This window comes from Eschscholzia californica, unplaced genomic scaffold, assembly GCF_041429995.1.
Source record: "Eschscholzia californica isolate CP2 unplaced genomic scaffold, dmEscCali1.0.p SCAF_1, whole genome shotgun sequence".
Classification (NCBI taxonomy): domain Eukaryota; kingdom Viridiplantae; phylum Streptophyta; class Magnoliopsida; order Ranunculales; family Papaveraceae; genus Eschscholzia; species Eschscholzia californica.
In genome coordinates, this window is record NW_028238198.1 from 84,444,529 (window position 1) to 84,468,460 (window position 23,932).

General features: G+C 36.2%; 5 protein-coding genes and 1 pseudogene across 10 annotated transcripts; 4 read left to right on the plus strand and 2 right to left on the minus strand.

Annotated features, from left to right (window-relative positions):
* Positions 1–2,000: 2,000 nt before the first annotated feature.
* On the plus strand, positions 2,001–8,203 carry LOC147570280 (solanesyl-diphosphate synthase 1, mitochondrial-like). 5 transcript variants are annotated; one of them, XM_086656863.1, is made up of 13 exons: positions 2,001–2,188; positions 2,291–2,421; positions 2,752–2,847; positions 3,609–3,689; positions 3,868–3,939; positions 4,104–4,229; positions 4,624–4,710; positions 5,702–5,773; positions 6,046–6,131; positions 6,916–7,048; positions 7,286–7,375; positions 7,488–7,586; positions 7,733–8,203. In XM_086656863.1, exons 2-13 carry the CDS (start codon positions 2,299–2,301, stop codon positions 7,910–7,912), a joined length of 1,245 nt encoding a protein of 414 aa, XP_086512989.1. In that variant the 5' UTR covers positions 2,001–2,188; positions 2,291–2,298; the 3' UTR covers positions 7,913–8,203. The 5 variants fall into 5 exon arrangements, with proteins under 5 accessions (XP_086512989.1, XP_086512988.1, XP_086512990.1 ...); XM_086656864.1 differs by having other exon boundaries at positions 2,116–2,188; positions 2,749–2,847; XM_086656865.1 differs by having other exon boundaries at positions 2,143–2,188; positions 3,590–3,689.
* A 414-nt stretch (positions 8,204–8,617) lies between these two features.
* Positions 8,618–13,675, plus strand: LOC147570281 (solanesyl-diphosphate synthase 1, mitochondrial-like). Its single transcript, XM_086656869.1, has 12 exons — positions 8,618–8,912; positions 9,444–9,536; positions 9,878–9,958; positions 10,154–10,225; positions 10,372–10,497; positions 10,580–10,666; positions 11,392–11,463; positions 11,595–11,680; positions 12,353–12,485; positions 12,752–12,841; positions 12,954–13,052; positions 13,141–13,675. Exons 1-12 carry the CDS (start codon positions 8,784–8,786, stop codon positions 13,318–13,320), a joined length of 1,248 nt encoding a protein of 415 aa, XP_086512995.1. The 5' UTR covers positions 8,618–8,783; the 3' UTR covers positions 13,321–13,675.
* On the minus strand, positions 12,680–17,891 carry LOC147570282 (uncharacterized). 2 transcript variants are annotated; one of them, XM_086656868.1, is made up of 7 exons: positions 16,620–17,853; positions 16,062–16,236; positions 15,305–15,922; positions 14,395–14,839; positions 14,202–14,283; positions 13,885–14,068; positions 12,680–13,236 (listed from the first exon to the last, which is right to left on the minus strand). In XM_086656868.1, coding segments are annotated over exons 1-7 (1,536 nt in total). In that variant the 5' UTR covers positions 16,650–17,853; the 3' UTR covers positions 12,680–13,234. The 2 variants fall into 2 exon arrangements, with proteins under 2 accessions (XP_086512994.1, XP_086512993.1); XM_086656867.1 differs by lacking the exon at positions 12,680–13,236 and having other exon boundaries at positions 13,737–14,068; positions 16,620–17,891.
* Positions 17,892–18,027: 136 nt separating this feature from the next.
* On the plus strand, positions 18,028–20,013 carry CYP703A2 (cytochrome P450, family 703, subfamily A, polypeptide 2). Its single transcript, XM_086656870.1, has 2 exons — positions 18,028–19,084; positions 19,312–20,013. The coding sequence occupies exons 1-2, from the start codon at positions 18,173–18,175 to the stop codon at positions 19,945–19,947; spliced, it is 1,548 nt and encodes a 515-aa protein (XP_086512996.1). The 5' UTR covers positions 18,028–18,172; the 3' UTR covers positions 19,948–20,013.
* A 789-nt stretch (positions 20,014–20,802) lies between these two features.
* Positions 20,803–21,123, plus strand: LOC147570284 (non-specific lipid-transfer protein A pseudogene; annotated as a pseudogene).
* Positions 21,124–21,626: 503 nt separating this feature from the next.
* Positions 21,627–23,447, minus strand: LOC147570285 (uncharacterized). Its single transcript, XM_086656871.1, has 2 exons — positions 22,996–23,447; positions 21,627–22,689 (listed from the first exon to the last, which is right to left on the minus strand). The coding sequence occupies exons 1-2, from the start codon at positions 23,105–23,107 to the stop codon at positions 21,854–21,856; spliced, it is 948 nt and encodes a 315-aa protein (XP_086512997.1). The 5' UTR covers positions 23,108–23,447; the 3' UTR covers positions 21,627–21,853.
* Positions 23,448–23,932: the final 485 nt, after the last annotated feature.

Sequence of the window (23,932 nt, forward strand, 5' to 3'; positions counted from 1 at the left end):
CTCACTATCCATCTTATCTCAAAAACCCTTTGGTAGGCCAACCTTATCACAATTACACACACTCACCAATTGACACCTACAAATTTGTGGGTCTTTCAAATAGATAAAGCAAAATTTCATATTTAATTCTAAAAGTAGGAGTCGGCACTAATTGTTAAATTTTTCAAAACCATATTGATTAAGATTTGTGGATCAATTTCACTATAAATTTCACCCTACTTGTGTTTCTTTCTCATCAAACTTAGTCTCTCTTCCTCTCTCATTCTCATCCTATTAGAAGAATTCTCTAACTAGAAAAAAAGAAGTTAACGTAATGGCAAATTCATCTAGAGTTGTAAGGCTTGTAATGGAGGTAGCACCATCAAAGTTTGTCACTAAAATGAGACAAAGAACATCAAAGATGTTGGATACTATAATTGAAGAAGATCATCGAGATGTTAACGTTAATGAATCTCTTTCTTCATCTTCCTCTAAAATGTCATATTCGAATTCATCTTCGCAAGTAACAACCGTAAAAGCAACAACAACTTCTTCTACTTCTGCAACAAATTACTTCGTTAGGGATGTTAATCGGTCACTATCGATACATGGGTACTAATTAATTACCAAGGTTTTTCCACTCATGGATGAATAAGAAGTAGTTGGTGCAGTTAGATTTTTTACCCTAACTGAGAGAGTTAATGGGCTCAATCTAAAGTACTGCACTAATTAAGGATATGATATTATGATGTACTTTTCTAAATTTCTCCTAGGGTGGTGTTAGTGATTGTTATTTTTTTTTTGAGTGAGGAGTTGTTGCAACTTTTTTTGTGGGCTTACTCCTCTCTTTCAAGCCCATTTGGGATAATGGGTTAAATAATTAAGTTAGATGTTCGGATTGTTGATTCATCGCCAGAGATGGCTTAGAACCAATAGTTCATTATCTAATGGATCTTTCCGTTCTAATACTCCATCCCAGAGTTATCATTATTTATCAAATCTGTTCCTATCTAACGGAACGCTATTGGATATGAGGGAGTCTCTCCCAATTCTTGTACCCAAGAATTTAGCTAACTTAATTATCCCCCATGTGGTTATGTAAATTCAGTTTGTTATATGAATATCTATTAAGTATCAGTTCAAACATGATTAATCTCGAAGAAAATTTTATATTCAATCACCATATGACAAAAATGGCGAGTGCATTTAACATTTCCATTATTTGAATCCGTAATATATTTTCAACGTCATTTTCTTCGTATAACAAATCAGAAATCAATGTAACACTGCCTTGAATGGATCGACCAATATTCAAGCCACTTCTGTATAGAGAGTTTGGCCCAAGTGAAGTGTCAAAAGTGTTAGTTTCATGCCCTTAAAAGGGACATTGGTATTAGACAGTCCACATAAATCTGCACTAACCTACATACTAAGTTCATATTTGCACTAACCTACATACTAAGTTCATATTGAAATTGTAATTTTAAAGGCGCCTTTCAAAGTGTCGGCGCGGACTCTTTTCATCACACTCTCCTTCTAAAATTTGCTTTGAGGTAACACTTTGGCCGGGCGCCTTTTAAAATTACCCATAGTGAAATTGTATATGCACCAAGGATTGACTATAGGGTTCAATGTTTCTACAAACTCCATGGGGATAGAGGCACACCGCCCAAATTAATATTTTTCTAAACTCGCACACATTACTAATACACACCACGGCAGGGAAAATGCTAACGGCAAACCACCAGCAACATTTCTTCGACAGGTAATGACAAGGTAAAAATACCTATTTTTTTCCTAATCCACCACCACTACTTCAAAAGAGAGAGAGGTAGATTTTTTGGTAGAGTACGAATTTGTTAGCAGTATCATTTTTTATACGTGTAACTTTGTGCTATTAACAAAAATCTCCAAAATAATTCTACAAAAATAAAAAGTTTTAGGTAGAAATTAGATGGGACTTACAGGGATTAAAGCAGAAGAAGATACAAATTATGAGAAGCTCAAACAACCAAAATCTTGCCCATTTTCTTATTCCTTGACACTCCTAAAACTTTGGGTGTATAAAATTGGTCCCATCCTTTTTTCTTAATGAGAACATGACACATTCACAAGCATGAGGTGGGAATGTATTATACGACCACCCTAACTAAATAATATCTCAAGCGGGAATTTCTTTGGGTTATTTTGACCTTGGCGGCCTTGAACAGTACGTGCTCAACAATCTCAATCGCTCCTCTCTTTCTGCTCTCTATCTCTATACTTGATTGATTACCCATCTCTCTCTATCTCTATATTTGATTGATTACAGACATCATCATGTCAACAAGATGGATTTTGAAAAATCTGAGTTCCAAGAGAAGGTTTCTTCTCACATCTTCTTCTTATATCAGTACAAACCCAATCGAGCTCTACCCACCCCCATTCCTTTTTGCAACTAAGGTTTGATTCTTTTTATCTGATTCTGTCTTGTTTATAGATTTAAAAACTGTTTGCTTTTTCCTGCAATAATGGTTATGAAAATGGGCATTTTCAGAAAGTGGGTATTGGGTATTAGAGCTTTTTATACATTTGATTTCATTATAAGATCATTAACTAAGTCAAAAATTCATTTTTGGGTAATTGGGTAGATCTGTCATTAGACATCTGAAACATTTTTTTTTTCTAATTTCAGAGTTTCTTGAGTATCTATCTTAATGAATATAAGAAGATTGATGGTGTCATAACGACTACCAATTATGTACTAACTTTTAGGTTTTTTGGTATTAGTAGATTTTGGGTTGCCAAGAAAATACTTATTCATGGGGTTTTCGAGCCTTACACAGTCTCAAGTATCAAATTCATGATCACAAGAGCTCCTTGGTTGAGGTGAAGCTTCTCAGACATAACATATCATTGTTCAATTTCATGTTTTATTTTCATTAATCTTTTGCTTGCCCTTTTCTACTACAACTATATTCATTTTATTAAATTATTGTTATACTTAGACACACTTGCCCCTTAGAAGCATGATAGCAGTTAAGATGTCACTATCAACAAGACATGATTCTAAAACGTCACTAATTCTCGGCATATAATTGCTATATTGGGTTACAATTTTCTTTCACCACATGGTTCTTGATTCTTAATAATTGCTAGATTTCGCTCGGTACTCTGTGAATTTTATCAGATACTCATAACCTGGTTTATGCCTTGGAGGTGTGCATTTATGTGTTAGTTGACGAACCAATTCATAGTTTTCCCACATGAATTTGCCAACATTGAGTGTAATACAATTGTAAACATTTGGTTTATCCTTTTGTAAGATTTTGCTTGTAGAGCAAATTCTCAAAAAAAAAAGCAAAAAGCTAGTGGTTGTTTAACAATGTATAGTTTAGGGGAAAATGAAATGAAAAGACCATATATGAAGTGCTTCAACTCTGACGTTTTAAGATTTTACTCCGTAAAAATTTGGTATGGAACTCTAAGTTATTAAAGATTTGATAGCTTTTCTTTTCAAGTGATACATAGAATGTTGCAAACAAAAATATATACATATGATATCTGATGTCCTATAGGACCATCTTGTCTATGGATGAGGCGATGATCACTACCGTATCTATTAATGCAGTTAAGGTGATGTTTTACAGGAAGAGTTGGATCCATTTTCTCTTGTGGCCGATGAGCTATCAATTGTTGCTAATAAACTAAGGAGTATGGTGGTTTCTGAGGTGTAGTAACTTCATTTCCATTTTCTAAGTTATGTTTATCACTTATTAGCATTTTCTAAGTTATGTTAATCAAAATTAAGATTTACGAGGTTCATAGTAAAATTCAAGATTATTACTTTGTGTTTCGTTGAGTTAGTGAGAATTCTATGATTACATAATATGACTTATCCCTCTACAGAACCCTAAGCTTGCCTCCGCTGCCGAGTATTTCTTCAAGAAGGGGGTAGAAGGGAAGAGATTTCGTCCCACGGTAAGAAATTATGCTGCTTTTTTCTCAGGCTATATTAAAAAAGAGATTTTTATAACCGTGTTTTCGAAGTAATCTGTTATAGCTTTATTTGTGTGGAATTAGTGCAGAACTTTCTTAATTTAAGTATGACTGACAGAACAATCATATACGTCTTGTGAGACCAGGTTCTATTGTTGATGGGATCAGCTTTAAATATTCCAAACTCAAGCCCTGATGCTGTGATTACGGTATCTTCTGAGGAGCTACGCACTAGACAACAGGACATTGCCATGATTACTGAGATGGTCCATGTGAGTTTTTTTCGATACATGCTTGATGGTTTTACATGCGTCTGATGTATGTTGTTTTAACTGTTATGCACATAACTTAAATTAGTGAATATAGCGGAGGTTTTACTGACATTGAAGAATAGTTAACTATAAGCGCTAAGCTTGATACATTTTGAAGCATTCCTTGAAATGAATGAACATCACGGATACTATTTGAGCTGGAATTGTTATCAGTGCGGAAAGTAAAGTGGAGAAAGGTTCCATGTTTAAGTATTCAAAACTTTGAACTTGGATTGTACTCATGGGATGAGCTTCTATGGTGCTGGACCAACTAATGAATTTTGATTTTATATCATAGACAATAAAATTTTTCTTTTCCATGGCAAATGTTTAACTGATTCGTTTCTTTCTCAAGGTAGCAAGCCTTCTTCACGATGATGTTCTAGATGATGCTGAAACAAGGCGTGGTATTGGTTCATTGAACTGTTCCATGGGAAATAAGGTATTTTCTATGTACCTTAGTAGGAAAAAGTACATATGATTGCGTGATTCTCCTGTTCGCAAGAGAAACTCCTGTTCTCAAGCAGATGGTGGATCATGGCCTGCCTGTATCAGATATTCATGCCTCACGGGATGATGGCAACCCATTGTTTGATGTGTCACAGCTGGTAGAGCGCTCTGCTAAAAATTAATCCAGTAAGATAATTGTATGCTTCTGGTCCTTAGTGTCTTTGGATGACCAATAGGTGTAGTAGACATTATCTCGGTTAGTTGGTCAAGATTTCTATGACCACTGTAGACAGAGTTTCATAAGAAGCCAATTTAACGTGGCTTCTGAATCTGGATATGGCCGAACTTTTCAAAAAATTAATTGGGTATGGCTGAGTGACTAAACCTGAAAAAATGGGGTAAATCCTGGTCAAGGTCTCATTGTTGCTTGAACTTTCAGTCTTCTTAAGTCATAGGGACACGGCAATGGCTCCAGCTGTCGTGGCCTTGATCAGACATCTTCGGATTTGTATCTTTACGGATCCGGGTCCTGGTTGCAAGTTTTAAGATTGTACATATTCTATGATCATGCTCTTATATGTACATAATGTACGTCACAGGGTTGAGGATGATCAAATCTCTCGTGAAATGTCTATGTTTCACTATTATGAACCGAGGGGACTGTTTAATTTTTGTGGAAGAGGTAATTCATGAGGTAGCGGCGACTTGATGGATGAATAGTTCGCACAATACACATACCAAGAGTGATGTCAATAACCATGAAAGTGGAACAATGTCCAACCTATTTCAGTTTCATCAGTCATCGCTTCAATGTTTTTTACACTTCTATCTTTTTAAGAAGGATTTGTTATGTAATCTTTTTGCATATATTTTACTGGAATTTTTGTTTTTGCCTTTTCTTAATGTTTTTTCTTTACATATTTTTTTCTTGTTTTGTATTGATCTTGTGAGTTGTATGCTGAACCCATTCTCTCTATATGCAGATGGCTGTATTAGCTGGAGATTTTCTACTTTCTCGAGCTTGTGTAGCTCTTGCTTCATTGAAAAATGACGAGGTAGTTTACTAGATATTAATCACATTGTTCATCTTCTTTGAAGAATGTTGTCAAATCCATGAAATGGATTTATCTCTTGTCTAACTTTTTAGAATTCATAACATGAATGACCCATCTAACTCTGAAGAAATAAATCTTCTTTAGAAGGTCCAGCTAAAAGGGCTGATTCACTAATACAGTGAGCATGATGGTGCAGCTTTTTATTTATTCAACTTTGTTCAAGTTTGTCAAGTCAAATTTCCAACTCACTAATCATTACCGTGGACCTGTAGGTCGTTAGTTTAATTGCAAAAGCTGTGCAGCATCTCGTGACAGGCGAAACCATGCAAATGACAACGGCGTCTAAGCAACGATGTAGGTGCGCTACTCTGTTATTTCTCATTTACTTCTTGCCTAAACCCCAAAAGTTAGGGTTATCTTGTGATCTGTTAAATTGGATTTACAAATATATTTCCCTTCACTTGTTCTTTCTTCCCGCACTCTCACATGCTTCACAAAATTCAAACCATAGTTCTCTGCCTCTAAAGATCCGTTGGCTTAGAGAGTTAAGAAATGCCTTGTTTGAGATCAATTGCGCACCGCTGGTTAGCCACACACTGTCAGAAGAAATATTCTTATGTACAATGATTTTCTTCTGGAAAAATAAATATGCATGCAAATGGCCTTATCATCACCATCGATGTATTGAGCTGGTTTATCACCATCACTTGTCTGCATCTGTTGCACGTGGATTGAGGGTACGTCTAGATTTTGTGGGTCGATCTTGATGAGAATGTATTTTATGCGGTCCGCTGTTGATATAGCATATTATGGCACCGGAATGTTGGTGTCATTGTTCATTTCCCCTCCAGTTATGTTTCTTCATGTTTACATTTGGATAGTTCAAGTGATAGCATAGACTACAGAGGGAACAAGAACAACATAGTAAAAGTTTTGGAAGAACCGAAAAAGTTAAGATCGAAGTGGGTATCTTCCTCTGTATTTGTATGCTGCACCTCATATGCCTTCAATGTGTTTTCATATATGTGGAGAGGTCATACCTCTTGGTCAACTATATCGGTTATAAGTTAAAGTCCAAAATCGGGGTATCTGTACTCATGTGTGTTCATTGTTTTTTACGTGTTCTTACCTGTTTTTTGCAGCATGGAATACTATATGGAGAAGACATATAACAAAACAGCATCTTTGATATCGAACAGCTGCAAGTCAGTGTCTGTACTCACGGGCCAAACTGCAGAAGTCTCAATGTTAGCTTACGATTATGGAAAAAATCTGGTTAGTTTTTGCTTTCCCTATTCCTCATTTTCTTAGTGAAAATTTTAAGCAGGAAAACAACTTTATGAACCACTCGCTTTGCGTGGCTACTGGCTAGTGTAAAATTCTACTTTGGGAAAAGAATTGCAAAAACCAAAGCAGAAACAGAAAATTGAAGGAAAGATGATTGCAATAGACATACAGTTTGTTTCTTGCTTTAACCGTGTCGTTGCTAATTAGATTCGTCATATTTTACAGGGACTAGCGTTCCAGTTGATTGATGATGTACTTGATTTTACGGGGACATCAGCTTCCCTTGGAAAGGGTTCCTTATCTGACATTCGCCATGTAATATGTTTGTTCGTTCTTATGTGCTTTCAGTATGACCTATTTGTACGACATGATGGGCTCCTCAACTCATATTTAAATGTTACTTTCTGATTCTATTCATTATGTGTAGGGTATAGTAACGGCTCCAATATTGTTTGCCATGGAAGAGTTCCCTGAATTACGAAAAGTTGTGGATCGGGGCTTCAAAAACCCTGCCGATGTTGATCTTGTAAGCTCCAATATCCTTATCATTCACAGAGTTCATCTTTAGTTGTGTTTATACATTTTCTGTCTAGATATACATGTGTGTATTTATATATACTTTTATGAAGCGTGAATATTTTTTACTCACTGATCTGTATCCTGAAACTATAGGCAATAGAATACCTCTGGAGAAGCCGTGGAATTCAAAGGACGAAAGAATTGGCATCTGAGCATGCAAACCTAGCCGTTAAAGCAATCAATTTGCTTCCTGAGAGTGACGATGTGAATGTGAGAAGATCAAGGCAAGCTCTTATCGATCTCACCCAGATAGTCATTACAAGAACAAAGTGAAGATGAACAATGCTACATCTTTTAAATGAAGAGATATATGGAATCTATCGGTTGATTTTCTTGCAAGCAAATCAACTGCTGAAACACGAAAAAATACACTGAGGCTGAGGCTTGCCCGTAATCTACGATACCCTAGTTTTGGTTTTTGTAACTGTCCTTCTAAATTATCCTTGGTGTTGTAATTCTTGTTTTAGTTCTTATTGTTTCTCAACAATTATTTGAGAAAGCTTTTTGGATAGAAAAGATTGATAATAATGGTATAAAATCAATTGAAATAATACTTCCTCTTTATGATATATGTCAGTTCGTTGTTGGTTAAGTTATGAGATGTAAAAACCCTTCTCTCAGGAAAGAGAAAATCAGGCTTAAATGTTTATAAATGTGACGCACTGTGTCCCAAAATAGACACGAACACGCCCTGACAATTCATAGACGAGATAGAATTCCGACATGAATCTCCTCTGTGATGCTGATCACTTGACTCTCCCATGCTTAAGTTTTGAACTCTTCAAGCTTATATGTAAAAACCCTTTTCTCACAAAAGAGAAAACCGCCTAAAACTTTGGTGTTTGGTACAAAATCATCACATAATTTTCATTTCTTTATAAGGGATGGACTTGAGGCGTGTCTTACCAACTACTATACTTTCTTAACTACTTCATTTTTTTTTTGTTGCAAATACTACTTTCTTCAACTGTCCAAGTCAATCAACACAACCAATAAAGGGCCACATCCCTCTCTTTAACTAGATTACCTACCTATCTCTCTCTCTCTCTCTCTCTCTCTCTCTCTCTCTCTCTCTCTATATATATATATATATATATATATATATATATATATATATATATATATATTGATTACAGACATCATTATGTCAACAAGATGGATTTTGAAAAATCTGAGTTTCAAGAGAAGGTCTCTTTTGACATCTTCTTCTTCTTCTTATATCAGTACAAACCCAATGGAGCTTTACACACAGCCATTCCTTTTTCCAACTAAGGTATGATTCTTCATACTTTTCATTATAAGGTCATTAACTCAAGAGGGTGTTTGATTTTTTAGCACAACTGGTTGCTACTACTTGCGTGATATCAATTTATACGTATTATGTTTGTTTGTTTTCTATCAATTCTAAGTGCGTGAGTTTTGTTTTTATATTGATTCTAAGTGTCATAAAAATGAGAAATTGTCTATTTTGACTTTAAAATATTCAAATATTGTTAGCATTTCATATTAATTTAGTAAGTTCATGATTTAAGTACTAAAAGGAACTAAGATTGATGAGTACTTAGTGTCGAAAACATAAAAACAAACAATGAAGAATTATGAGGGAGAAACTGATTACGTTGTATCATGGAGTTTGGGTTGTCAGGAAACTTATTCATGTTTGGGTAGATCTGTCATTAGATATTTGAAACATTTTTTTTCCTCATTTCAGAGTTTCATGAGCTTCTATCTTAATGAATATAATCTTGATGGTGTCATAACAACTCCCATCATGTACTAACTTCTTTGTTTTTGTTATTACTAGATCTTGGGATGCCAAGAAACTTATTCAGGGGGTTTGCGAGCCTTCCACGATCCCAAGGATCAAATTCATGATAACAAGAGCTCCTTGGTTGAGGTGAAGCTTCTCAGATACCATAAGAGTCCTGTTTTCTTTTCATCAATGTTTTGCTTACACTTTTCTACTATATTTCATTTTTAGATACATTTGTTCCCCTTAGAGCATGATAGCAAATAGCACATACCACACTATCACCACGACATAATTCTAAAACATTACTAATTTTTTGTACATAATTGCAATGCCAGGTTACATTTTCGTTCACCTTGCTACTCCGCAAGCTTTATCAAATACTCATAGATATAATATCTAATGTCCAATATGGACTGTCTTGTCTATGGATGAGGGGCGAGAACTATTATAGATCTATTAATGCAGTTAAGGTGATGTTTTTACAGAAACAATTGGATCCATTTTCTCTTGTGGCTGATGAGCTATCAATTGTTGCTAATAGACTAAGGAGTATGGTGGTTTCTGAGGTGTGGTAACATACATGTTTTTATTTTCTAAGTTATGTTTATCATTTATTAGCATTTAACTTGTTAGTATCATCTCTATTACAATCAAACTTAAGATATACGCGGTTCATAGTAAAATTCAAGAACATTACTTTGTGTTTCAGTGAGTTGGTGAAAATTCTATGATACTACATAATATGACTTATCCCTCTACAGAACCCTAAGCTTGCCTCCGCTGCCGAGTATTTCTTCAAGGAGGGGGTAGAAGGGAAGAGATTTCGTCCCACTGTAGGAAACTAATTATGCTGCTTATTTCTTACCGTCTTTACTATTTTCGAAAAGAGATTCTTATAACCTGGTTTTTGAAGTAATATTTTATAGCTTTAATTGTGTGGGATCAATGACATAATTTTCAATACGTCTTGTGAGACTAGGTTCTATTGTTGATGGGATCGGCTTTAAATATTCCAAACTCAAACCCGGATGCTATGATTACGGTATCTTCTGAGGAGCTACGCACTAGACAGCAGTATATTGCCATTATTACTGAGATGGTCCATGTGAGTTCTTCGATACATGCTTGATGGTTTTACATGCGTCTGATGTATGCTGTTTAATTGGTTCATTTCTTTCTCAAGGTAGGTAGCAAGCCTTCTTCACGATGATGTTCTAGATGATGCTGAGACGAGGCGTGGTATTGGTTCATTGAACTGTTCCATGGGACCTAAGGTATTTTCTATGTATTCTTAGTTAGAAAAAAGTACATATAATTGCGTGGTTCTCCTGTTCGTAAGAGAAACTCCTGTTCTCAAGCAGATGGTGGATCATGGCCTTGCTACCTGTATCGAGAAATTCATGCCTCACAGAATTATGACGGCCCATTGTTTGATGGGTCACAGGTGGTAGAGTGCTCTGCTAAAAATTGTACGCTTCTGGTCCTTAGCATCTTTGGATGATCAATAGGTGTAGTAGACATTATATCGGTTAGTTGGTGACTCGAGCTCTCGTTGCTGCTTGAACTTTCAGTCTTCTTATGTCATACTGGGACGACTCTGGCTCCAGCTGACGTACCCTTTACTCAGACATCTTCAAATTTGTACCTTTACGAATCTGGGTCCTGGTTGCAAGTATTAAGATTGTATACATTTTTTTCAGAGATTTCGGACCTTATCGTGCTCTGGTATGTACAGAATGTACATCGTAGGGTCGAGGATGATCAAAATCTCTCGTGAAATGTCTATGATTCACTATCATGAACCGAGGGGACTGTTTTACTTTTATGGAAGAGGTAATTCATGTGGTAGTGGCGACTTGATGGATGAATAGTTCGCATAATACACATACCAAGACTGATGTTTTTTTTTTCAGTTTCATCAGGTCGCTTCTATGTTTTTTTCTTGTTCTGTATTGAGCTTGTGAGTTGTATGCCGAACCCATTCTTTCTAATGATGCAGATGGCTGTATTAGCTGGGAATTTTCTACTTTCTCGAGCTTTTGTAGCTCTTGCTTCATTGCGAAACAATGAGGTAGTATCTTCTTTCAAGAATTTGATCAAATCCAGTTAACTGGGCCGATGCACCAATAGAGTGAGCATGAGGGTGCGGTCAATTTTATCGAGTAAATTTCCAACTCCCTAATCATTAATATGTACGTGTAGGTCGTAACTTTAATTACAAAAGCTGTGCAGCATCTTGTGACAGGCGAAACCATGCAAATGACAACGGCATCTAAGCAACGATGTAGGTGAGCTACTCTGTTATGTCAGCACTCTCATGCTTTTCAAATTGTTGTTCACTGCCTCTAAAGAACCTTTGGCTTGAAGAAGTTAAGAAAATTTCGTGCTTCAGATCAATTGCGCACTGCTAGTTAGGCATAAGCTATTGGAGGAAATATTCGAATCTACAATGATTCTCTTCGTGAAAAATAAAAACGGATGAAAATGGCCTTAACATCATTATATTGAGCTGGTTTATCCTCATCATTTGCACGTGGATTCAGGGTACGTCTTGACTTTGTTGGTCGGTTTTGGAAAGAATGTATAGCATATAATGGCACAGAAACCTTGAGATGGTGCAATTGGATGATACAAGTTGGTGTCTTTGTTCATTTGCCTCCACATACGTTTCTTGATGTTGCATTTGGACAGTTCATGTGATAGCATAGAGTTCAGAGGGAACAAAAACAACATAGTAAAAGTTTTGGAAGAACCGAAAAGTTAAGATCGAAATGCGTATCTTCCTCTGTACTTGTATGCTGCACCTCATTTGCCTTCAATTTGTTTTCATATATGTGAAGAGGTCATACCTCTTGGTCAACTATATCCGTTATAAGTTAAAGTCCAAAACCGGAATATCTGTACTCATGTGTGTTGTTGTGTTATGTTGTTCTTTACGTGTACTTACTCGATTTTTGTAGCATGGAATACTATATGGAGAAGACATATAACAAGACAGCATCTTTAATATCGAACAGCTGCAAATCAGTTTCTGTCCTCACGGGCCAAAGTGCAGAAGTCTCAATGTTAGCTTACGACTATGGAAGAAACCTGGTCAGTTTCTGCTTTCCTAATTCGTCATTTTCCTACTGAAAATTTTAAGCAGGAACACAACTTTATGAGCAACTTGCTTTGTGTGGCTACTGGCTGTCTGGCTAGTGAATATTTCTACTTTGGGAAAAGAATTATATCGAGACCTCCATCCGAAAGAACTGCGAAAAACAAAACAGAAAATTGAAGGAAAGCTGATTGCAGTAGACATATAGTTTATTTCTTGCTTTAACCGTGTGGTTGCTAATTAAATTCGTCATATTTTACAGGGACTAGCGTTCCAGTTGATTGATGATGTACTTGATTTTACGGGGACATCAGCTTCCCTTGGAAAGGGTTCCTTATCTGACATTCGCCATGTAATGTGATTCTTCGTTCTTATGTGCTTCCAGTATGACTTATTTTGTACGAAATGATAGGGTCCTCAAATCAGATTTAAATTTTACTTTCTGATTCTGTCATTATGTGTAGGGTATAGTAACGGCTCCAATATTGTTTGCCATGGAAGAGTTTCCTGAATTACGAGAAGTTGTGGACCGGGGCTTCAAAAACCCTGCCGATGTTGATCTTGTAAGCTCCAATATCCTCTCATTCACATTGTTCATCCTAAAAGTTTGCTTGCATCATTTAGTCACTGATCTGTATCCTGAAACTATAGGCAATAGAATACCTCTGGAAAAGCCGTGGAATTCAAAGGACGAAAGAATTGGCATCTGAGCATGCAAACCTTGCCGTTAAAGCAATCAATTCGCTTCTTGAGAGTGACGATGTGAATGTGAGAAGATCAAGGCAAGCTCTTATCGATCTCACCCAGGTAGTCATTACAAGAACGAAGTAAAGACGAACAATGCAAATGAAGAGATTGTTTGGTGAAAGGTTCAAAATGTGGGCCTTAATAACACATCAAGTCCAATATTACCATAAAATAGGCGAAAAGTCCAAAAATAATACAAATTTTAATTTTCACTAAACAAATCATTTTTGCATGACATCATTATCTTGCATTAAACAAAACGTAATTAACTCCATACATTTTACGATTTAACTTCACGCAATTTGATTTTTATTCCGTATAAAACAAACCTATTCCTACACATATCTACACATTCACTAAACAAGTATCATATGAGTGATACATTTATGTATTTGTATGAGGAAAAAATCAATTGAAATAGTTAATCCTCTTTATGATATGTCAGTTTTTTTTTGTTGAATTAAGTTACGAGATCGAAATAAAAGGCAAAGCAAACAAAAGAACGAACAGAATACTGTATAATAAATGGAAGATGTTTGTAGATCGATATACTAATTCTTTCTCTTGTTCAAAACAAAAACATATATCAGTTTAAAGAGAAAGTGGTTTCGATTTTGTTTCCTAGTTATGATAACCAACTACACTTACAGAAATGGGTTGGCGGAATCTGCCCAGTTTTACGAATATATTCTACTTCTGTTGATGCTTTTGCAGCTTCTCGATTCTTATGTGCCTCTGCAACGGCACGTTTCTCTTCTGATCGATGTTTAGTAATTGCTGTTCTCTTTATCATTTTCTCTTGAGCATTAGCCTTTATTTTTTCAGCCCGGGCCTGAAAATGGTAAATCTTTGATCTTTAATATGGTTGAAGGTAATGCCTAATGGATTTATAACATTGCTTATGAACTTATATCTTCTGCCAAAGACAACAAACAACACTACTATAAATGACGAGAAAGAAATACCTCTATTCTCCTTAACTTGGCTTCTAATTTTGCTATCCGTCGACTCTCCCATGCTTGAATTTTGATCTCTTCACGCTTATATCTGGAATGCATAAACCCTTCTCTCAGGAAAGAAAAAAACGGCCTAAAATGTTGCCGATCGGTAAAGAAACAGAAACTTACAAACACAGAGAGATAGACGTAAGAGAGTAACCTGGCTGCATATTTAGATTTTTCAGCTTCTTCCCACGCAGCTGCACGATTATCAAACTCGATCCTTTCACGTTTTTCAGCTTCAATGGTTTCTTTTGGAAATGCACTGTTTTCTTTCTCTTCTTTACTTGCCCAAGCTGCAATATTCATTTTGCCAAGTTGGACACCAAGAGCAACAATCTCCTTCCTCGTCTTAAGATGCAAGTCTTGATCAGATAATTTATTTTGATTACTTTGTTTTCTTTGGCCAGTTTCATCCTCGGTGGTGGCATTCGAACGGGTCGATGCTCGTGCAGCTTGTCTAGGGCTTGATGGAATTGAAGAGTTTGGGCTTCGAATTGGAGTTGTGGCTCTAACAGGAGTTGCAGTTCTTGAAGGCTCTTGGCTAGCTATAGGTGTCATTTCAGTCCCCATATCTCTCATTGACACTGATCTTATGAATGGACCTAGATGAATTAAGCATTGAATTCATCATCGACGAATTTCGCACATACGAAACAAATTTATATATGGTTTATTGGTACACGTAGGAGCATTGAGAAGACCTAACTGAGGAAGAAAAGACGATGCAATATTGTAAATACATACTTAACGTACGCGTATCAGTATCCGACTCCAGTACAGACATCGTAAACGTAAACTGAAAAAGCTAAGAAACAAGGACACAACCGAATATTTCATGTCTTAGTCATTTGGTCCACTATTACATTATATGCAAAAGAAGTTAACCTAGAGCGGCATCTCATGTTTCTAACACGATTGTGTTCAAGAACACACAAGAATGAAAATATAAAATAAGTGACTGAGAGAGTTTAACACAAGTATTTAAGTATTCGTAAAGGAAAAACATAATTCTTCACATATGTAAGCGCTCGACATGATTTAACTTCGATAGCACAAAAAAAACTTACATGGAGGAATGGTAGTGTGTCTCTGGTTACAGGTCTGGTCTACTTCCTTCAAATCCTTATTGAGTGAATGCAGATCAATCGAATCATTTTTATTGCTTGATGTGTTAGAAGTTGGAGCAACCACAGGGGGAGCATACGGAAACTTCTCGAACACTACTTGTGAGTTTGGGTTATAGCAACTAGATGGAGGAGCGGTTCTGACAGAATGTGCGACTGGATGCCGACTTACTTGACTCTGTGAGACGTTTTTCTTAGAAGGCCTATATTGTCCATTCTGCTTATTCATTATCCATTTTTCAGCATCGTTCCACTTAAATGAAATTGGTCGAGAGACGGTCCGAGAAGTGTGATTTTGGTTGGATCTTTGCTGTCCGTTATTATGAAACTCGAAACTGGATGAACTAGCATTGCTATCATAATCAAGATTATCTTCTTCTATAGTGTGGCCGCCCCTCGAAGATTGTTGAATTTTCCCATGACTTGAATCTTCAAATTCCTTGGGCAATGTATTGTTTTGCATGGAGTAGCTATCGTTGCTTTTGCATGAATTCGATAATTTCAATGATGAAGCTTCAGAGTTTGACGATGTATGATTAAGGGTAGAAGCTTTTGAACTACCTACAAGAGAATCAAAGTCGAAGTAGATAAATATTTACTAAACCCCTAAACTAAAGAGATGAAAATTTCAGATACTTCATCAATCTAATTTCATCATGAAATCAAACTTGTGAGGATTAAGGGTTTGATTCCTCATTACCTTCTCCGACGAAAACTCCTCCATTTTCGTGATCTAGTAGGCCATTCGTAACGAATTCAACATCATTAAATCTGTTTGGAGATGTTCTAGCAGAGTTACTCTTTGATCCATCTTTTCTTTTATTAGGACTTCCAATAAGTTTCAACCTCAATTTACTTGGAGAAATTATCCCACACTGCATTTCAAAATCCCCAAATACAAAAATCAAAATCTTCAAATAAAAGTTTAGAATCAAACATGCAAATACAAAAATTATAAAAATAGGGGTTTAACAAATAGAATCCTTAAATACAATGATTCAAGAACAATATATCTAATCATTTTGACATTATTCATCAAAATCATTCAAGACCCACATACACAAATCCAACAAAAATCACAACAAACATAAGCTAGGGATACATACATTAATGATTCACAAACCATAAACCCAAATCTGAAATGGTTAAGTTGCTAATACTATCAGGAGCTTCTAATATACTCAATAGTAAAAGATGGGTTGTCTTTAATTTTGTTGGTTCTAAATGAGAGAAATTTGAAGAGAAGAGAAAAACATACCTGAACTTTGTTAATCCTCTCATACTCCATTGGGTTTGTTTCTCTCCAAAAAATTTCTGGGTTTGATAGAGAGAGGAAGAGAAAAGGTAGTAGAGAGAGAGAGAGAAGAAAGGTAGGTGGGGTTATGAGTTTGAAGAAAATCTCTCTCTCTCTCTGAACTCAGAACTGTTGAAGTCTAGTTAGTGGTGGGGGATGAGTGAGTGTGAGTGTGTATGTTACTTACTGGTAACCGACAAGTGAAAGTGAGGTAGACAAAGACCAGGGTTGGTGATTCTTTGACCATTCTATCTTTTGATGAACAATTTTGCTGTTAAGTCCTACTAATACTAGAGTACTTGTGATGGGTCCCTATGATTTGGACTTTAAACTTTAGACCTTTCATGACCTTGGAGATTTGGGATGGTTAATTAAAAATAATATTAGATTAGGTCTGTCGATATGTAGTCGAATATCTAAATCTGATATGTTAATCGAAGTTGACAAACTTGAGTTTGATTTGGTTAGACAAAATCTAAGCATTTTATACTTGTTTTCGAGGAAAAAAATTATCTTTCAAATACTTTTTTGAACCATAGACCATAACACATACGATTGTTTGCTGGTATCGATTGATAGAAGCGAAATTTTACGGGTACTGGGGCTAAGTTAGATCCAGTTATATAAAATTATAGAGATTTGTGTATAGGTGTATTACAGATCTTGTCAGACCTTAGACACTTATGGAGTAATGTGATTGGAAACCTAGGGCCCATGATGATTGATTGGTTCATGTTATCATGTACATTTTCATTTGTTTCTTCCCAGGCTTGTTTACCAGAAGAAGCTACCTGACATATTCTCTTTTCATTTTCTAACTTGTTGGACAAAAGTTTGATTTCTATGGGTCTCTGAAGTTTGTGCTAAATCTTGTCATCTGATCATGGTGATGTCATGAAGAACTCTATATGAATGCTCCCTCTACCTAGAAATATTATCAAATGGGAGCTTTTAATACATAGTCCAACCTTACTTGTTTTGTTTTGACATATCTAACAACCTTGATAGACTTACTTTTGCTAGCCATTTTGTTTGAACATTCAAATTGAGGAGCATAGTCACACCTAACCCAAATATTAGTATAAGTATAATATTTGTTTGATTTTCCGAAGATATTAGAAAATTAATATCAGTCTAAAATTTAACGGTGGGAATCTAACATTTGAACCAAGTTTTGTATGAAATACGATCTTCATAGCTAGACAAGATGGGAAAGAAGATACACACCCTTGATCTGCAGACGAGACATTGGAGAAAAGTAGAAATTGGGTACAGAAGCGACATGTTATTTTCATTTCTTAACTGCCACTAACATGTAAAGATAGCCTGAAGAAAAAAAAATACTAAAACTAAACCCACATACAAAAACCGTGAAGATATATCAACGGCTCAATATTTATAAATAACGAAAAAAAATCATAGAAATATTCTCGAAAGTCTCGCCTTATTAACAGTATTTTTATGTATATATACTTACAACGAGGAAATTTATTTCAGTATGTTCCTTTAGTTATTATATGGATATTCTTGCCTTAGCCATAAGTCTTATTTTCGCATTTATTTTCACCATTCTGTACTCTTGGCATGGTAGGCGAAAGTCGGTAGAGTTCAGTTGTAGACTTCCACCTGGTCCTCGACGATGGCCTATAGTTGGAAATCTATTACAACTAGGTTCTGAACCGCACAAGGACTTCGCAAACTTTTGTAACAAGTATGGTCCACTAGTATATTTCCGGTTAGGATCTGTCGATGCAATAACAACAAACGATCCTGATATCATACGAGAAATCCTCGTCCGTCAAGATGAAATATTCGCTTCTCGACCACGAACTCTAGCTGGAATACATTTGGCGTATAACTGCGGAGATGTAGCATTAGCTCCATTAGGACCAAAATGGAAGAGAATGAGAAGAATATGTATGGAAAATTTGTTAACTACTAAACGAATTGAATCGTTTGCTAACCACCGAGTTGACGAGGCTAAACACTTGGTTCAAGACGTATTCAATCGGTCGAAAAATGGGGAGCTTGTAAATTTGAGGCAAGTATTAGGCGCGTTTTCGATGAATAATGTTACGAGAATGATACTAGGGAAACAATATTTTGGAGTGGAATCGGCCGGGCCGGAAGAAGCTATGGAGTTCATGGACATAACACATGATTTATTTAGGTTGTTGGGGGTGATATATTTAGGTGATTATTTGCCTGTTTGGAGATGGGTAGATAACTTTATTGGGTCTGAGAAAGAAATGAGACAAGTAGAGAAGAGGGTGGATGAATTTCATTCAAGAATACTTGAAGAACATAGAAAACAAGGAAGAAAAAAGGAAGTAGATGAGATGGATTTTGTGGATATTTTATTGGGATTGCCTGGTCATGAAGATGGAAAAAGTCAATTGGATGATGTTGAAATCAAAGCTCTAATTCAGGTATACCTAAATTCATACAATAAAATGCACATAAAGGGATCATTTTATTTTATTTTTTCATTTTTGAGGCTCTTTTTCCACCCTTACATTGAGCCATACTACGAGTAAATCTAGGAGGCCTAAAATCCAACTAAAAAGTGGGCGTCCAACCACTACACTAAAAAGTGTGGACAACCACCGTCATAGTTAAGCATCTTAACAATCTAAATGTTGATGAATTTGTATAGGACATGATAGCAGCAGCAACAGACACGTCATCGGTGACGAATGAATGGGCGATGGCAGAAGTGATAAAGCATCCGCGAGTACTTAAAAAGATTCAAGAAGAACTCGACTCAGTTATAGGCAAAGATCGAATGGTAAACGAGTCAGATCTGACTAATCTCAATTACTTACGTTGCATCGTTCGAGAAACTTTCAGAATGCATCCAGCTGGTTCATTTCTAATACCGCATGAATCGATAAAACCCACTCAAATCAACGGCTATTATATTCCGGCAAAAACCCGTATTTTCATCAACACTCACGCACTTGGCCGGAACCCTCGTATTTGGGACAACATCGATGAGTTCTTACCTGAAAGACATTTGTTACAAGATGGAAGTCGGGTTGAGATCAGTCATGGGTCGGATTTCAAGATTTTACCATTCGGGTCGGGTAAAAGGAGGTGTCCTGGTGCACCAATTGGGTTGTTTTTTGTGCTAATGGGTTTGGCTAGATTGTTTCATTGTTTTGATTGGTTTCCACCACCAGGGTTGAAACCTCAAGATATTGATACAACTGAGGTTTATGGGTTGACAATGCCCAAAGCTCAACCACTAATTGCTATTGCTAAACCTAGATTAGCAAGTCATTTGTACTAATTATTTTATCATGGTTACTGTTATTAGGTTTAATGAATAAGTAAATTGTTGTTAATTAAGTTTTAACTGGGTTTGAGTTATCTTGATATAATAGTGGTGTTAAAGGGGGCAAGGGGTTTTGTTGTTGGCCAAGGTTCCACGAGCCCTCAACTCTGATATCACTTGCGAAATCCAAGTCTTAACAGTTGCTAATATTGTCTCTGCTTTTACCACCTCACACATGTACGGAGTTGTGTTCTTAGAGAAGGCTCCGCAAACCCCCCAAAAGGCCTCAGCATTTACTAAGTTTGAGCATACACCTAATCCCAGACTCCGAAAACTCTCGCGAACGATGTGGGACTATCATAGCCGGTCTAATCCCGACTCATTTAAAGTAGGCCCACCGGCTTGGCCGGGCCAGCTTGTGCTACCTATAGACACGGGTATGGCCTAGTCTGTTCGATATAAGTGTTTTATTCTTATTTTCTTTTCCGATATGACAATGTGTGTCGAAAAAGTATCACTGGCACACATGAGGCATCTTGGTTAAAAAACTCATCAACCGTTACAGATTTGTCCCATTTGTGAAATACACAAGAAAAAAACTTCTTTCTTGATCAGTTTCTCTTCACAGACTAGGTACTCACGATTATTTCATTCCTCACAAAATCTATAGATAAGAAACTGCCACTTTCTAGACCTCTAAAAGCCCTAAATAACTCAAATCTTGTCTTGTAATGGGTACTAAAACACTTCAAATTTACTATATATATGTATACCCCTTAAGCTCACATACAAAATACCCATAAATATATACTTAATTGGAAGACTAGTTAGAAGAAGATGATGATGAAGAAAGGAGTGTTGGTGTATGTCATGGTGGTTGTTGCCATGGTTCAATTGATGCTTGAACCAAGTGTTTCCATTAACTGTGCCGATGTAGCTCGAAACTTAGTACAATGTACTCCGTTTGTGACTGGGGCGACCCCTGAGCCAGCAAAAGAATGTTGTACTGGGGTGAGTAACCTTCGAGGAATGGCGACCACTACTCCTGACAGACGCGCTGCTTGTAATTGTATTAAAGAAGCCGCGTCTAGATACCCTAATTTGAAGGATGATGCTGTATCTGCTCTTCCTGGAAAATGTGGCGCTCAACTTCCTTTCCCTATCTCCAAGACCTTCGATTGCAACTCGTAAGTCCTCCTACTTGGATATTAAGTTTTTCTATTTCCGTTTTAGAGCCAATTAGGAAGAAGTAAAGAGACACTAGATATTATATTTTGGTCATGATTTTTTCTGTCTAAGTGGTACTGTTCTCACATCGAATATGCATCAAAGCAGAAGGATTATAAATAAAAATCCCCCTCATCCCCCACTCTCTTCCAAACAAATCCGTCTATTGATTTATTTTGTGAATGCAGGATCCCTTAAATCCAAAGGAAGAAAATATGAAGCAAGGGGAATAGGTGGGAGCACATATCTAATATCCATCATGTCAACTATGAGTTATAAATGAAATAAAAGTAGGTTTCAATTATGAGAGGTTGGTTTGAAGGAGGAATACTATGTATTATGTTTCTCTATAGTGTAAGTATAAAAAGTATATAAGAAGAGGTGTGCCAACTATATTAAATGAATCTTCTATCATTTAACCACATAACTTGGTCTTACAAGGAAAAGTTGGACACACACAAATAATATTGGATAGCAAATAGTGCTTTATGTTTTATTAAAAGAATACAATATATATTACCTCAAAACAAATCAACAAGATGATTATGCTTTTTTACTCTCCCAACAAAGAAGTTGTTTCATTAGATACAAATCAAGATCAAACCTATCCATATCTATTTCTCCGAAAAAATGTAATACGATCGAAGGCTTTAATTGGCCGATAGCGATGAGTTTACAATCTATTAGTAATGAATTAGTTCTCATTATGAGAGTTTGAGTAATCTTCACATCTATTTGGTTTATACTTTGAAAGTGTTATTTCCTCCAAGCTTCTAAATACATCTTCCAATGAAGATAGTTCTTCTTCGACATCGAAGGGTTCTTCCTCATTCATCCTTTTCCTGAGAAAAGCAATCCGCTTAAGCCCAATTTTAGCTTGTTCATCCATCTCCACCATCTTTTCAAGAGCACCTCTATTTTCTTCTTTCGCTTCCTTTAACCTCCGCTTTATTGATTTATAGCCGTCTAACGACTTGAGGAGATGTTCTTCTAGGGTTACATTATCGTCTTTGGGACGAATATCGTCTCCCCCTTGGTGCTCGATAGCACAAGCTTGTACCTTAGCCGATAACATAGCATTTTGGGCTTTAAGATCATTGAGATGCTCTTCCATTCCTTCTAATTCATGGGCTTTTCGGGCTAGTTCAGCTGCCATTATCTCTTTTTCCTTACCCAAGCTTGAGAACATCCTCTCTAGGCTCTTTCGTGCAGCCAAACTCGCGTTTAGCTCCTTTCTTAGCACTTCTTTTTCGTCGGTACTACTCGAAGTTCCGGTTTCATGAGGTAACTTCCTTTGATCTCTATGTGTTACATTGTGATTTTGGTGAGCCCTTAGTTCTGTGTTGCACCTTCTTAAAGCAGCCTCTCTTCTCCTACCAAAAGTTTGTGATTTTTGAAGCCTTGATTTAACTTCATCAATAATGGAGATCATACTTGCCACTCTTTGAGTTTTACGGCCATCGTAGTCTTTTGTGCACGCTTTATGATCTTCTATTAGTTTCAGTAATAGCTTAACATTCGATGCCAAACCTATTTATGTAACAAACATAATCAGTCATAAACAAAACCTAATGAGGAATTTTGATGCGAAATTAATCGTTCCAATATGATGTTTGTTTGTTTTCTTATCATTAATTACATTTGACTCAGTTTGAATCTGAATGATCTGACTCATTAAATTAGTAGGCCCAAATCAGGCCAAATTAATCATTCAAACCAGTAGGATATCACTAGTTAGACAAAAACAAACATTACGAAATCTAACATGAGTCAATTCATACTCTTGTGTAATAAATATCGAAAATCAAAACATGAACATATAGAAAAATGGGTCACCTTGTAAAATCAATGAAGGATCTGCACCATCAAGATTAGTGGGTGAAGAAACAGGGGATGAAACTGGTGATAATTCTGGAGATGAATACGTAGCTCGATCGAAATTACTCATTCTTTATTTATTTAATCATCAAAATGAGGGTAGAAAATCTCTTAATTTGTTTCTTTTAACTGAGAGATAGTATTATTATTAAACTGGTAGGCATAGGCAGGCAAAACACCAAAGAGAAGAGAGAGAGAGAGAGAAAGTTGAAAGAAAGAGAGAGAGAAATTGAATCTACCCTCTCTTTCTGTCTAATGTTTCTTCTTTCTTTCTTCCTTCTTCTTTTTCTTGATTTTCTTTATGTTTTTTTCAAGTTGCCTACCTAATCCAGTTAATTTTTCTTGTTTACAGTTTTCTTATCTATTCCTATCACTTCTATTTTTTTCCTTGGTTTGTTATGTCTTATTTTGGGAGATTGGTTTCAAATGAATTGTTTCCCTAAACACTTGCTGAGTGGTTGACTTTGTATTTCAATGGTTCAAATTTTGTTGACACCCTAACACATAGGTTGTTCTAGACCAATAGAAACATTTCCCTCTTTGCCCAAAAATAAAAAAAAACTTTGGTTATTGATGAAATTATGTGTATAGGAATAGAGTGATGCTGGATAACAAAAAAAAAACAAGATAGAATCGACAGAATTCCTATATGGTTTTTCGTGACTCGTGGTTCGGTAGATCAAGATCATTGGAAGCACGAATGACAACAATTTTAAACTGAGTTCTTACTTATACCCAATTCTTTTATACATGATTGAACCGAGTTCTTAACTCGATAAAAGAAATTAGAAAAGAAAAATTCCATGACCTCTTTCAGAGAGAGAGAGAAAGAGGGGTTCGCATACTTTGTTATAATCAACGAAAATGTGATCGGTACCCCAATCTCGCTTTGGTT

Excerpts from the sequence above, each read along its gene's own strand:
- LOC147570282 (XM_086656867.1), bottom strand. The coding sequence starts at position 16,649 with ATGGAGTATGAGAGGATTAACAAAGTTCAG. Across the intron at positions 16,237-16,619 it reads AGAGGATTAACAAAGTTCAG|TGTGGGATAATTTCTCCAAG; the intron begins GTATGTTTTTCT and ends TTTGAAATGCAG. Across the intron at positions 14,284-14,394 it reads AAATCTAAATATGCAGCCAG|ATATAAGCGTGAAGAGATCA; the intron begins GTTACTCTCTTA and ends TATGCATTCCAG.
- CYP703A2 (XM_086656870.1), top strand. The coding sequence starts at position 18,173 with ATGGATATTCTTGCCTTAGCCATAAGTCTTATTTTCGCATTTATTTTC. Across the intron at positions 19,085-19,311 it reads AAATCAAAGCTCTAATTCAG|GACATGATAGCAGCAGCAAC; the intron begins GTATACCTAAAT and ends GAATTTGTATAG.
- LOC147570280 (XM_086656863.1), top strand. The coding sequence starts at position 2,299 with ATGTCAACAAGATGGATTTTGAAAAATCTGAGTTCCAAGAGAAGGTTT. Across the intron at positions 4,711-5,701 it reads ACTGTTCCATGGGAAATAAG|ATGGCTGTATTAGCTGGAGA; the intron begins GTATTTTCTATG and ends CTCTATATGCAG. Across the intron at positions 7,587-7,732 it reads ACCCTGCCGATGTTGATCTT|GCAATAGAATACCTCTGGAG; the intron begins GTAAGCTCCAAT and ends CTGAAACTATAG.
- LOC147570285 (XM_086656871.1), bottom strand. The coding sequence starts at position 23,107 with ATGAGTAATTTCGATCGAGCTACGTATTCATCTCCAGAATTATCACCA. Across the intron at positions 22,690-22,995 it reads TCCTTCATTGATTTTACAAG|GTTTGGCATCGAATGTTAAG; the intron begins GTGACCCATTTT and ends TTACATAAATAG.
- LOC147570281 (XM_086656869.1), top strand. The coding sequence starts at position 8,784 with ATGTCAACAAGATGGATTTTGAAAAATCTGAGTTTCAAGAGAAGGTCT. Across the intron at positions 11,681-12,352 it reads GCATCTAAGCAACGATGTAG|CATGGAATACTATATGGAGA; the intron begins GTGAGCTACTCT and ends CGATTTTTGTAG. Across the intron at positions 12,842-12,953 it reads CCTTATCTGACATTCGCCAT|GGTATAGTAACGGCTCCAAT; the intron begins GTAATGTGATTC and ends CATTATGTGTAG.